This window comes from Bufo bufo, chromosome 1 (genome assembly GCF_905171765.1).
Source record: "Bufo bufo chromosome 1, aBufBuf1.1, whole genome shotgun sequence".
NCBI classification, from domain to species: domain Eukaryota; kingdom Metazoa; phylum Chordata; class Amphibia; order Anura; family Bufonidae; genus Bufo; species Bufo bufo.
In genome coordinates, this window is record NC_053389.1 from 620532725 (window position 1) to 620547926 (window position 15202).

Genomic DNA, 15202 nt, shown 5'->3' on the forward strand with positions numbered 1-15202 from the left:
AACAGCATGCAAATTTTATTGCGCTGTTGAATGCACATGAAACATGTTAATTTCATTTTTATGGATATAAATGAATGGAGTAGCAGCCCCCTATTGTAACCAGCCGCTCCGTCCATTACAGGGGGGCTTCACGGGAAATGGGGTCCCCGTTCGATCGGTGGGAGGCCCAGCGATAGGCCCCCACGATCTGATAGTTATCCCCGTCCCTGTGGGTAGGGGCTAACTTTCTATAACCAGAATACCCGTTTAAATGTGTTTTTCCAACCTGGTGTTAAATGGGTACACCAGTATACAAAACTTGACGCCTATCGACGTATGTGATACAGAGTAAAAATCCTCAATAAATAGTAATTAAAGCGTTCTGACAATTCTTACCACTTTTTCATAAATGACCCAATTTACTCACATCACCACTTTCCGGGTTGTCTCCAGCTGCATTCTGCTGAGCAGGTGCTGAAGCAGTTCAGCTCAGGGGCCTAGCTATAGGGGGTGCAGAGGTAGCAGTCGCTACCGGGCCCAGGAGCCTGAGGGGGCCCAAAGACCCTTGTGCCACATAAGAAGATACCAGTATTATATAAAGTGCATGCTGGTCAAGTTACACCTCTGGCTGGAGGAAATGGGTTAGGTCAAGAATTTGGCATGGGGAGGGTTGCTGTTTCAATTTTTGCCTCAGGCAGCAGGAAGGCTATGTGCTCCCCTGCCCCTGGCCACAAAGCACCGAGGGATGAACTCTTGCACCAGGGCCCATGACCTTTTAGCTACGCCCCTGGTTCAGCTACCATCCTGGGGACAGCAAGGAAGCTGCCACTTGAGTAAATCAAATGACTGCTGCCCTCTTGGTTGCCATGGATGGGGTGGCAGTGACTTGGCACATGGGCCATTGATAGGCAGTCGGGGGCCTTCTAAACCGCATTGAAGTGTGAAAAACGCCTCTGTACAACTGCTAGTGACACTTCATGCACTTTAGGAGCATTTAAGGTGTAATGACCGGCGTCACGCACAGGGAGGGAAAAGGGAAAGCCCTGCCCAAGGGAGAGGGAAAGGTGGTGACCCCTGACTCACCTTGCGGCTGGCACCTGACTGCCCTGACGTCCCTAGACGGGTTCCTCACCCGTGCGGCGATCACGTGCCTAAACCCTGGCTTTCCCTAGAATGAGCCCTAGATAGTGAACGGGCCGGTGGGATCGCTAGTCCGCACCACTGACACTAAGAGGGAAACACCAGGGAGAGGACAGACAATACAGACAAACACATACACCCAGGTGGGCGACCACAGCAGACCACCAAGGTCCAACAGGGATCCGGAGGGTAGCGTTCTGGACCAACAACCAGAGAACGCAGCAACACAGCTCCAGAGGGTCAGTATAGAAGTCCAGGCAGGAAGCTCTATATCTGGCAACCAGAGAAGTGTGAGAGGGGAATATAAGGAGGTTGGGAGTGCTGGACAAGGAACAGCTGAGGAGAAGGAGCTACGGATCCCTGAGTGAGCCAAAAAGGGTTGCAAAGCAAACCCAGAAAGCTACCATAAGGAAACAGCCCTATCTTACATAGAGTGCGCAGCCAACCGCTGTGACTTCCTGACCCCGGGTATAACGGAGTCAGGCGTGGATCTTGACACCCTCGTGACATAAGGAATACTAGTAAGAATTTTCCAAATCCTTTAAAAGGGGGTTTCAAAGATCTATTTTTTAAAACTGGCAAAGAACGGAGGTGTGTAAAGAAACAAAAAAAACCTACATAAATATGTTAAATATCCTGCAGCTCCTATGCCATTGCTCGTGACCACTGTGGACAGTGACTGCAACAGCTATGTGCTTACTGCAGGCCCAATGGGCATATATGCAGAGGGAACAAAGTGATGGCGTGGGAACAGTGGGGTATTTAAAGGGAACCTGTCACATTACACATGGTGTTTGAGCTGCAGGCAATATGTTATAGACCAGGAGAAGCTAAGCAGATTGATGTATAGTTTTGTGGGAAAATATTCATAAAAAATTGTAATTTATTCATTAAAATTTTGGCTCATTTTAGGCTTTTAAGTCAAGGAGGCGGTCCTATCAGTGACTGTCTGCTATAACTATATGCACAGCCATACAGGAAAGGCTGTCAATCACTGATAGGACCTCCTCCTTGACTTAAAAGCCCAAAATGAGAGAAATTTTTATGAATAAATTACATGTTTTACTTAATATTTTCCAACAAAACTACATATCAATCTGCGTAGCTCCTCCTGATCTAAAACATGCTGCCTGCAGCTCAAACACTGCGTGTAATGTGACAGGTTCCCTTTAAAGGGAGTCTGTCTGCAGTTTTGTTATTGCAAAATTGCTGACAGGCATAGATAAAGGCACGGAACAGGAGGTAATGCATACCTCTGTCCCTAGAAAATGAACTTTGAATCTCGCAAGTGTACCAGACGTAAGCCTGCAGGTTGTAGCACGCCAAGTTCCATGCATGTGGCACCACAGCCTTTCCCCCATGATGTGAATGACAGCTGTAGTGTCCAAACAGTTTTTTCAGTTTCCCACAAATCACACACTTACTGGCTCAAAACGTGATGTCTATTACCTGCTGCCTATGGTTATGACTAGGGATGAGTGAACCCGAACTTTACAGGTTCGGCAGTGGAGGAATCCTGTTATTGATTCTGTTATAACGGAATATGATGGAATGCAAAACAGAAGACTTTAAGAGGCATTCAGTTCTGATCCGTCATAATACAAGTCTATAGCCAAGCATAGCGGATCTGTCTGGTTTCCGTTATGCAGGACGAAAAACAAACTCTTAAAGGCTTCGATTTTCCATTCCGTCATAGAATTCCAATATATTCCTTTAACAGAATCCATAACGGGATTCCTCCACTGCCCAAATACTGAACCTGTAAAGTTCTGGTTCGCTCATCCCTAGTTATGACCTGTAGTTCAGCCTTATCTTGCTGGCCAAGCATGCTCACTTCTAGCTCTAGGAGTTATAGGAGCTTGTAAATGACAACTATCAGAGGTGCCTCAGAAGCACAAGAGGGGGCTTGCTCTTCACCAGCCAGAGGCATGGGGGATGACAGCCTGGAATCCTGTAGGTATCAGCAATGCAAGATGGGGAATGTAGTCTGCCACCCACATGAACTACCACTGAAGGCAAGCTTGCTCTTCCTGCACCAAGGAGAAGAACAAAGGGAGTAACAGTGTCAAAAAAAAGGTAATTAGAAAGTTTAGGATGTGGCATCAGTGTTGTACTGTTCTGTGTTTAATGACCCTGAAGCGTCCTTTCAAATTTCTCATCTGAATGCCTATTCCACCACACCACCTAAATACATCTTCATTCTTGTGCCTGTAGAATAGTAAGCATCCAACCCCTCATGTATGGTAGGTCTGAGTGGATATTCATCGGAATTTTACATCTGTTTAAAGAGGTATTCCTATTACAAAAAGTTATCCCCTATCCATAGAATAGGGGGGGTCCTAACGCTGGGACCCCCACAGATCACGAGAACAGTGGCCCCCAAACCCTGTGGAATTCCCCCTGAAATGGACGGAGCAGCTGATCGGAATGTGCCCCTAAGCTTCTTTCATTTCTATGGGAGCGCTGGGTCTCCAGCATTCTCATAAAAAAGAATGAGGCGGCGGTGCACATTTTGACAAGCTGCTCCATCCATTTCCTGGGGAGTTCCATGGGGCCTCAGTTCTCCCAATCGGCGGTGATCCCAGAGGTAGAACTCCCACTGATCTAATAGTTATCACCTATTCTGTGGATAGGGGATAACCTTTTGTAACCAGAATACGTCATATCACATTTGGGTCTGTGTGCATCCTTCAGTGAACTGGAGTGTTAATCTTTTAGCAGTAATTATGGCCTTTTCAGTGATATACTGCTATTATGCCTGCCTAATGAAGATTTCTTTAGGAATGATCCCATTTTCAGTGCTTCTTACCTGTATTCTTTATCCGCACCACAAGGAACACGGTTCATGTTAGCAGCAGATGTGACTCGCTGTACAATGACATGGTCACTTTGATACTTCCCAGACACTGACAATCGTTCTGTGATCTCATTCATACCAGTAAGTTTTCCTGCATTACACAAATAGATAGTAATATATATGCATTAGGATATGTTTCATTTAATACGGCACACTTTTGGTATACTTTAAGTTCTTAGGACAAACTGATGTACTGTCTATGTTGGAAGCATTTCCTGCCATATACCTCAATGTAGGATATGTAGTGCCCTAGAGCAGGGAGTACTCTGACATTTGGACATTTGTCTATATTCCCTATGCAAAGTTAAAACTTCTTACTTTATTTCTCTTGAAAGGGTTAACTTATACTGTTTAATACTGTGTAACTGCATTTTATATATATGTTGTGATATATATCCTGTTCATTATCATTGTATTTACATAGCTCTGTCGAAAGGGTTAATGAATACTGAGAGACTGTTAGGGCTTTGATTGAGAAGCTGGTAATATTTCACAATTTTAAAGAAGACCATGTTTTGGAGGGGAAAAACCCAGAACAAAAGCAGACAGCCTAACCTTTTAAATGTCTGGTTTTAGCTATGTTATGTCTGGAAACTTGTTTTTGTCTGGAAAACCTGCTGTGTCATTGAGTATCATTGAAGCTTTAATGTAAGTCTATACCAGACAGGAGCTGAAACAATGTATCTGTTTGTGCTGAGTTTCTCCACTCCACAACTCCCACTAGAAGGTTCTAGTCTAGCAAAAACTGTATATAAGGAGAGCAGTCAGAGCCCCTAGTGTACTGGAGTTAGGGAACAGTGCTTGGAAGAGGAGACTCTGCCAGACTACTGAGTGACCAGAAGAAGATGCTGAAACGGGGATACGCTGCCACAGACCCTGGATCACCAGCCTTGGACCAGGGTACCAGCCTTCTGAAGAGAAAGAGGGACAGCTAACTCAGGCCTTTCCTCAGCATCAAACCCTTCTTCTGCCAGGGAGGAGACTGGAGAAGCCAGCCATATGCCTTGCCTGTATTGCTTTGTACCTGAATTCCTCCAGTAAAGAAGCACCCTGGTTTACTGCAGACCCTGACTCTCTGGACTTATTTCACATTGGGGTACACCATGCCTTACTATCCCATCTGGAGAGCAGCAACACGTGGTGACACCTCGACGGTGTCCGGGTGACCCAGCGTGGCATTGGACCCACCCCAAACCCGGGCACTGCAGGTAAAACTATGTGTCACCATAGTCTTAGGGTACATTTACACGACCGTATGTGCTTTGCGGTCCGCAAATTTCAGATACGCAAAACATGGATACTGGCTGTGTTCCACATTTTGCACTATGATAGAAATGCCTATTCGTATAATGCGGACAACAATAGAACACTCTATCTTTTTTGCGGGGCCGCAGAAGGGAACTACAGATGCTGTCTGCTGTCCGCATATTTTGCGGCCCCATTGAAATGAATGGGTCCACGCGATCGAGGGAATGTACCCTAACTAAGCAACATATCTGAACATGATTTTGCTTACTTACATGAGCATTATTATATTTGCTCTTTTCAAGAAAGCTAGCAGACACAAGATATGTTTTCTCTATTTTTTGGCCTCTGATCTGACATTTCTTTACTCACCCTGCTCTCTCTTGAACTCATTTTCACTCATGAACACCGGAAGCATTAGTTCTCCGACTGGAGGCTGGATGGACACATAGAACTGCCGTGTGTGTGTGCTGCAAAATGAACAAATTCGATTTTGCCACTTTTCTTTCCATGGGTATTTGCAAGGCTACGTACAGAACTAATAAATATATTTCTATAAATATAAAATAAGCTCTCACCAGAGCTGGAAGTTGGCAGCTTGAGTGGAGTCACAGAAATCAATGCCCATTATCACAGAGGTACTTTCACCTGGTGACAGTGATTCTGTGGAATAAAATAAATGTAACACAGTATGTTAGAGAACATTTTAATCCATTAAAGGGGTTGTCCATATGGACTATTAGACATGAGGACATCATAGTTCTGCTTGGGAAACCCCTCTATGGACCAGAACAGATAACTGCTTTGTAGAGTGTTGTTCCTATAGTTCTTGGACAGTCATTGATCTGAATGGCTGCCACGCAATACTACATTTCTTTTGAAGCTGCCCCTGCATACATTTCTGCTAGTGTCCAATTCATCTAAAAGGTTTGCAGAAATCTATGCAGAAACTACCCTTTTCAGATTTATGGCATAGGGAACTGACCCTAACCCTGTTATATTTGTAGTGCCACAAACTGCCAAGTGTGGTTAACAAGATATAACAAAACCACCTCCAGGCTTAAAGGGGTATTCCCATCTTAGACAATGGGGGCATATTGCTAGGTGCCACCGGTGGGACCTGCACCTGTATCGAGAACGGAGCGGGGAGCGCTGTGGCTGGAGGACCCCAGATTTCGTGGGGTTCGTCCACCACCAAGCGCTAATCCCCGCCTCTCCCATAGAGGTGAATAGGAGCGTGCCGCACATGCGCGGCCAGATGCTCCCATTCATTTCTATGGGGAAGACGGCAATAGCCGAGACAGCGCTTTTTTCGTCGGCCCCATAGAAATTAATGGGGGGGGGGCTGCGCATGCGCAGTGCACCCTCCTTCTCTTTCGGGGCTCCGTTCTCGATATAGGTGTGGGTCCCAGCGGTGGGACCCGTACCTATAAGACAATGGGGGCATATCCTAGCAATATGCCCCCATTGTCTGAGATGAGAAAACCTCTTTAACAGTTGGCAAAGTGTTCTTACCTTAAAAGTTTTTTTGGGTAGTACAATATTCATTACTTATCCTCAGGATAGGTCATCAAGATCAGATTGGTGGGGGCTCTTACTCCCGTCACCCCATTTGATCATCTGTTTGAAAGAACTGTACTGCTCCAACGAGCAATGTGGCCTTCTCTCTGCTCACCAAGCACAGAACCGTACATTGTATAGTGGCTGTGCTTGGTAATGTAGCTCAGGCCCATTCATGTAAATGATGTCATTGGCATAGGAAGAGGCCACAGCGCTCAACGGAGCGACAAAGCTTCTTCAAACAGCTGATTGGTGGCGGTTCTGTGAATCAGACCCCCACTGATTTGATAAACATGACCTATCCTGAGGGTAAGTCATCAATATTTTACATAAGGAAAACTCTTTATGCTTATCTTTTTTTGGTGATTATAGTGAAAGAGTTCCACCTTTTTTCTTCAGACTTTAGTAAACAGATCACAGGTAGAGTCCCCAGATTGACTCCTGCATGCAGATCACGTTTGTGCAAACACTGCATAGCAGATCGGCCAATGCTTCCAAGGCACTCAATTGTTTCTTCAGGTCCTTGGCAGTGATGCTGAGTTTTGCTCTGCATAACTTCCCAATCTATGCTCAGTTCTGTTTTAAAACCCTTGGGTCAGGTCTTATGGAAAACCTGTCAGCTTTCATACCGCACACATCATTATTTGGATGCACAAACCACTGGGATCATCAATTCTGTGTACTAGACAGTCTGTGCGTAAAAAGCACTTGGCCTCTTTTCTAAGATAGTAGAAAAAAAAAGGTAGGAAAAACATGGATAGATCCGTCACCCAAATAAAACCTAATTCCTTTATTAACTCGGAACATAGTGGAAAAAAATATTAAAACCACTGTCGCTTATGCGTTTCGGGCATACAAGCCCTTCCTCATAGCATACAAGACAGAAAATTATAAAAATTTATATGCTAACAGGCATGCTAAAAAAAAGCAGTAACACAGAAAATCTGGCATGGAGGGAATAGAAGCTGGACTGGAAATATCTTTAAAGATATATGAGTAATATAATATATCAAGCCCAGTACAGACACATATTGCAAAATATGCATTTAACAAGAAGGTAAAATGCAGTGTGAATAAGGTTATCAATATAGGTATTACAAATCCCAAACCTGTCAGCTTTCATACCGCACACATCATTATTTGGATGCACAAACCACTGCGATCATCAATTCTGTGTACGAGACAGTCTGTGCGTAAAAAGCACTTGATCTCTTTTCTAATATGTATTGAAAAATTTACAGTTATTTAATAACATTTCAGACGCTGGAAATTACAAGCAGAATGTACTTCGGTAGCTTTTTTTTTAGGGTCAATCTGCATTTTTATTTTCAGAAGTTTGACTTCATTTTCGGACTCTCACTTTGTTGGTTAAAGGGAACCTGTCACCCGGATTTTGGGTATAGAGCTGAGGACATGGGCTACTAGATGGCCACTAGCACATCCGCAATACCCAGTCCTCATAGCTCTCTGTGCTTTTATTGTGTAAAAAAAAACGATTTGATACATATGCAAATTAACATAAAACAGTCATATCTTACTTGTGTGACCAGAGAAGAGTCATATTTTCAAGTTCTGACTCATCTCCGGTTAATTTGCATATGTATCAAATCGGTTTTTATACACAATAAAAGCACACAGAGCTATGGGGACTGGGTATTGCGGATGTGCTAGCGGCCATCTAGCAGCTCATGTCCTCAGCTCTATACCCAAAATCCCGGTGACAGGTTCCCTTTAAAGGGGTTCGCTAGGAATTAATGAAATTAAAATTCTTAAGCATTACTTTATTATAAATATATTCCCAAATACCTTTCATTAGTTATAATGGCTCGTTTTATCTAGGGTGCAATCATTAAGAAAAATAAAATGTCCGGCGTCCTATTAGTACACACAAAACTTGTCCTATTCACTCAGGAGGACAAATTACTTCAGGACAATGAGCTGAAGAGCTGCCTCACCATCCTCTCTGCTCTGCTTGTCAGGGATTCCGCAGGCAGGTTGTCAACGCGGTTCCCTCTCCGAGGAACCCAGGAGCCCCCCTCACCGGAGGCACAACACACAGGGAAACACCTTGCATACATGCTGGACGAACAACATCAAAAGACCAGACATGAAACTACAACAAGACGTAAACTGCATTGACCGCCTGCCTGCGGAAGTGGGCTCCAGGGTTTCCCAGAGGGGGAACTACTAGTCAGTAGCAGTTGTTGTTTCATCCAGTTGTTGTGGCAGGTAAGTGCTGTTGTTCCAGTGTGTGTTGTTTGCGCTGGGTGCTTACCCGCCAATCTGGTTTATGCTATTGTCTGCTCATTTCTTGTTGGTAGGCCTGCTGGAGACTCCGGTTTATCCATGTCATGGATAAACAGGTCGTCTCCTAGCCCTGACATGACTACCAGGGATCTCTAGGGTTAGTAGGGCCCGAGGTTCCAGGTATGAGCCCTCCCACCATTAGGGTTCGCTCATACAGTTAGGAGGTCAGGGCTAGGATTTAGGGATGTGTTAGAAGGTTTCCTGCTCCCTTTATTCTTGTTTTCAGGACTAGTGCCATATCCTGCCAACCTTCATTGTATGGTGTGGAGTTTCCCCCACTCCCCACCGTGACAGTATGTCCAATAAGGTGGCCCTCAAACTGGACAGATGGTAAGGTCCAGGATGGCAGCATAACTCAAGCTCCACAAGAAGCTGAAGTCCCACTAACCTCAGGCTCCAAGCCCAAGTACTATAAGAGTCCACACCCAGCTCAACATTGCTCACACTTTAACCCCATACCCACCAGAATGGGAAGGGACAACAACCTTAAAGGAGAAGTGTGTTACCATGCTAAAAACTACACATTGCCACCGGCAACAAGCATGCATGGCTAAAGTGTCACGGTCCACTACCACCAGACCATGACACAGCCATGACAATTACAGGCTCTAGTGGTGTGAAGGTACCACACTGCAGAAGGCACTCATATTTACCAATTTCCTTGAACTCCTGCATCCTCATTCCACACAGCAGCTTGAGCTCACTTGTACGGATATTTCGCACTTCACTCTCAGTGTTGTTGAAGATCTTTATTAGAACGGCCACCATGCGATGATCAGGTGTAAATGGCTGGCGGCTGAATGTATATTCCACAGAGAGACCCTCTCCTGTCATCCTATGTAATAGCTCACATGTGCGAACAGAAGAAAATATAGGACTGATTACCTGAGAAGGAAAATTTACAGAAATACAAGAAGACTAGTTAAAAGATGTAAAGGAATACTGACCACTCTAAGTTGATGGCACATTTTTTTTCTAATCCTAAAAGCACCATGGTACAGCACGGCGTTACTCACTGTGGGGGTTAGAGAAGAGTCTGCCAGTGACAACCCTTCAAGGTCGGTCACAAGGCTGGATGAGACAATAGTTGCTGAAGTTGTAGGAGGAGCAGAGGGCACTGAGACTATGAAACAAATTAACATTGATGTTAGATTATAAAAGACATCTGCACATGTTCTTTGAAAGAAGTAATTTTACAGGGCATCTGCATTTGATCGCTGGAGCAGGGTTGTTGATGCAGGGATTTATTCTGATTGTTATATTTGTTGGGAAGCTGAGGCCGCTGAATGGTCTCACGCAGCAGTTTTTGAAAGTCCCATAGCAATGAACGGAGCACAAACTGCATATGCCCAGTGTACTGTCTTCCACTTCAGGGGCCCTATTCTGTAGATAGTAGTGGGTCCCAGAGGTGATGCCATCAATGTCCCAGATGGGAATACCCCTTTAAAGAAGAACCTAGAAATATTATGTAAATTCAGTTTCATGGAAACTTTTCCACCACCCTTCACTGGATTGATTAAACAAATGATGAGTAAACTACTGCTGGATAAACAGCTTGACCTTCATCCCTTAAACAGAATGCATAAATGGGAACAGGACGTGGGGGAGATCTCTATGGATCAATGGGCCGATATTTTGGAGGCAATCCCGTTAACTTCCTTAAGCGAGGGGGGTAAGTTGTCACAACTGTTTATTGTTCACAGAGTGTACAAGACACAGATTTTTTTACATTGTATAGGGTACAGGTCAGATGACAACTGTCCCAGGTGTTTAGTGGACTCTGCTGATCTAATTCATATGTTGTGGAATTGTGCCAGATTACAACAGTTCTGGGATGCAGTACTGGGGAATGTTAGGAAAGCGTACAAGGTGCACCTACCGAAGGATCCTAAAATCTGTATATTGGGGTACACTGCAGAACTAAATACGGATGATGTTAGTAAAGTGGCGATTGGGCGACTGCTATACGTGGCAAGGAAGTTAGTGGCACAGCACTGGATACAAGCTGAGCCGCCAGGGTTTCAGGAATACATATCGAAGGTCAATACCATGCTTTCATATGAAAAAATCATATTTCAGAAAAGAGGCTGCCCCGCCAAATATGGTAAATTGTGGGATTCCTGGAGGGAATATGTGGCTTCTATTGGTAGTAATTGATAGACAACCGACACTGGAATAGGGGAGGGAGGGGGGTAGGGGGGGAAGGGTGGAGGGGAGGGGTTTAAGCTAGCTATGCTAATATATATAGGTGATTCCTGACTGTATCATATGTGATGTGTTATGGAAGTTTCTGTACTCATCATTTGCAATGTACAATGCTTGATCATTGTTTGATACTCTACAGTTGATTAACCCTTCTAATAAAAAAAAGATCTGATAAAAAAAATAAAAATAAATGATGAGTGGAGTCTCTTTTCAACCTGCACATCTTAAAAAAGCATGAACAAGCATTTTATAATATATCTCATTGAGGTGTGTCAGAAAAGTTTTTTTTTATGTTAGACAAACACCAGTGACACAAACTATGTCAACATTTTACTCACAGTCATCTAGATCCAGTAAGGACATCTCCTTGGTCTCCTTGGGTTGCTTCATTGTTGGTTTGGTAACTGTCAACTAAGTAGGAAAAAAAATTGTCACCTATACATATGCTTATCTTCCATGATGGAAGACTGTTACAGTAAATGTTTTGCTAAATGTATTTATTTTTGCAGGGACTGAAATAACATAATATTAATTTATATTTGCCAAATCTCCCAGAACGTCCTGGCAAAAGGAGCTGTCAGGTGTCCTGGTGCCCAGCATCCTGACTAAGGCCTCTTTCACACTTGCGTTGTTGGGATCCGGCGTGCACTTCCGTTGCCGGAGGTGCCCGCCGGATCCGGAGAAACGCAAGTGTACTGAAAGCATTTGAAGACGGAACCGTCTTCCAAATGCTTTCAGTGTTACTATGGCACCCAGGACGCTATTAAAGTCCTGGTTGCCATAGTAGGAGCGGGGAGCGGGGGAGCGGTATACTTACAGTCCGTGCGGCTCCCGGGGCGCTCCAGAATGACGTCAGAGCGCCCCATGCGCATGGATGACGTGATCCATGCGATCATGTGATCCATGCGCTTGGGGCGCCCTGACGTCACTCTGGAGCGCCCGGGGAGCCGCACGGACGGTAAGTATGCTGCTCCCCCGCTCCCCGCTACACTTTACCATGGCTGCCAGGACTTTAGCGTCCCGGCAGCCATGGTAACCATTCAGAAAAAGCTAAATGTCGGCTCCGGCAATGCGCCGAAACGACGTTTAGCTTAAGGCCGGATCCGGATCAATGCCTTCCAATGGGCATTAATTCCGGATCCGGCCTTGCGGCAAGTGTTCCGGATTTTTGGCCGGAGCAAAAAGCGCAGCATGCTGCGGTATTTTCTCCGGCCAAAAAACGTTCCGTTCCGGAACTGAAGACATCCTGATGCATCCTGAACGGATTTCTCTCCATTCAGAATGCATTAGGATAATCCTGATCAGGATTCTTCCGGCATAGAGCCCCAACGACGGAACTCTATGCCGGAAGAAAAGAACGCAGGTGTGAAAGAGCCCTAAGGGTACTTTCACACATGCGTTTTTCTTTTCCGGCATAGAGTTCCGTCCTAGAGGCTCTATACCGGAAAATAACTGATCAGTTTTATCCCCATGCATTCTGAATGGAGAGCAATCCGTTCAGGATGCATCAGGTTGTCTTAAGTTCAGTCATTTTGACTGATCAGGCAAAAGAGAAAACCGTAGCATGCTACAGTTTTATCTCCGGCGAAAAAAACTGAAGACATGCCTGAATGCCGGATCCGGCATTTTTCCCCATAGGAATGTATTAGTGCCGGATCCAGCATTCAAAATACCGGAATGCCGGATCTGTTCTTCCGGCCTGCGCATGCGCAGACAGGTAAAAATGTGAAAAGATGCAAGACGGATCCGTCTGTCCGCATGACAAGCGGAGAGACGGATCCGTCCTTGCAATGCATTTGTGAGACGGATCCGGATCCGTCTCACAAATGCTTTGTCAGCGGCGGATCCGGCAGGCAGTTCCAACAACTGCCCGCCGGATCACACTGCCGCAAGTGTGAAAGTAGCCCAAGAACTCACCTCTCCTGGTTTTTGCAGTCTTTTTAATTCCCAGACACTGTCACAGATGTTCACACTGTACTTTAGTGTCAGGATGTCTGCAAAGGTGCCTGAGAGTGAATAGGACTGCAAGCTGCAGACCTGAGAAGAGGTGAGCATCTGCAGAGTTTGGTCTGGGGTCTGTATTAGTTTAGGATGACTGGTCTGAGGTCCATAATTGATTATTTAGTGGTTATGGTCTGAGGCTAATATTAATTTGTAAGATAAGTTTGAGTCTTACAGGCTTCTTCTTTTTAGGCTCAGGCTGCGGTTGTTCTTCCTCATCCTCGTCTTCTGAAGACGATTCACTCTCCGTTTCACTCTCTGAGCTGCTCTCTTCTGAGGCTGATTTCTTTGATGTTCTTGCAGGGGTTTTCTTCCCTTTTGCTGTTGTTTTTTGTTCCCGATCACTTTCATCACTGTCAAATAATCAAGGATGTCTCTATTAAGTTTATATTTTTCTTTATTTTCAACCCTATAAATTTTATTTTTCTGTTAACATAAATGCCCCTCTATAATGTCAATTAGGATCCAACAGAATAGTGTTAAACCACCCTTCACCACTTTTTTGATTAGTAAGGGTACTTTTTCTTTTCCGGCGCTGAATTCCGTCCTAGCGGCTCAAATCTGGAAAAGAACTGATCAGTTTTATCCCCATCCATTCTGAATGGAGAGCAATCCGTTCAGGATGCATCCAGTTCAGTCTTTGTTTTACTGATCAGGCTTTTTAGAAAACCGTAGCATGTTGTATTTTTACCTCCGGCCAAAAATCCGGAACACTTTGACTGAACACTGGATCCGGCATTTTTCCCATTGACTTGCATTAATGCCGGATCTGGCGCCACGTGTTCCGTCAAACAGGATCCGGCTTTTGCATGTTAAACTCGAAAAATGTGAAAAAAAGTCCATAAATGGCGGATCCGTTTTTTCCAATGCATTTTTTCATTGTGATCAGAATCCTGATCAGGATTCAAATGTAATCCGCTTTCACACGTTTTTCCAGATCCGGCGGGCAGTTTCCGCGACGGAATTGCCTGCCGGATTCAAACAACGCTAGTGTGAAAGTACCCTAAGGGCAGCAAAAAATTGGGTGATATGACCAAGGCCTCAGAGGGAGGACCGTATGCATCAAGCTATTTTGTGTCCTAATAAGCACATTAGGACTATTCTTGCTCTTATTTTTCACAATTCTCTATACCTTCCCTCACTCTGTGGTTCATCCTTCTTTTTACTCTCTTCCTTATCAGACTCTTCTTCATCTTCGCTCTCTTCCTCCTCCTCTTCACTCTCAGACCCTGAACCACTTCCACTGCCACTCCCACCACTCTCTGACTCGCTCACGGACTCTGGTTCTGTAACAAAGATATTATATATTATATTATATTATAGATAAGGCATTTGTCGGTATATGTGAATTCTAAAATGCAGTTCACTCAAATCCAAAATAATTAATGACATTCATTTACAATGTAAATAACATTATATTAATAAAATATTACAACTTAAAATATAAAAACTGTTGCAAAAGAAATTTGACAATAGTAGTCATTTTACTATATGAAGCCCTATATATATTTATCATCTACCGTACGTCATTTCGTCATTTGCAGTGTGCACTGAGCCTCATTCATCAAATCATCAACAGCAATGTTGGCTTTAACTAATGTCTCACCACTATCTGCAGACTCGGTTGGTCCTGATTCACCATCTGAATCAGAATAGAATGGTTTTTCCTCCCTCTCTTTCCTCTTTTCTCGGCTTGGGCACTTAGTCCATTCAGGAACCTGGAAGGGTCAATGGTATTACTATCCGCAAGAAATGGTCAAGTAGATATTACATGTCAGCAGACAGAATTCAAGTATGATTCAGTTTTTAGTTAAAAAGTGAAAGAAAAAATATATACAATCTAGGCCTGTGTCTGTTAAAAAAATAATTCTGGCTTAGAGTGGGAGGGGAACACATACATGTTTAACC

General features: G+C 44.3%; 1 protein-coding gene across 2 annotated transcripts in view; it reads right to left on the minus strand.

Annotated features, from left to right (window-relative positions):
* Positions 1-15202, minus strand: part of AP3B2 (adaptor related protein complex 3 subunit beta 2) — a 102178-nt gene that overhangs the window by 6878 nt on the left and 80098 nt on the right. For both annotated transcript variants that reach the window (XM_040413782.1, XM_040413781.1), the window contains exons 18-26: positions 14901-15012; positions 14427-14580; positions 13470-13647; positions 11632-11704; positions 10105-10211; positions 9742-9973; positions 5800-5884; positions 5594-5691; positions 3929-4067 (exon numbers count right to left, since the gene is read on the minus strand). In XM_040413782.1, the coding sequence (XP_040269716.1) occupies positions 3929-4067; positions 5594-5691; positions 5800-5884; positions 9742-9973; positions 10105-10211; positions 11632-11704; positions 13470-13647; positions 14427-14580; positions 14901-15012 (1178 nt within the window). The remainder of the gene's footprint in view (positions 1-3928; positions 4068-5593; positions 5692-5799; positions 5885-9741; positions 9974-10104; positions 10212-11631; positions 11705-13469; positions 13648-14426; positions 14581-14900; positions 15013-15202) is intronic.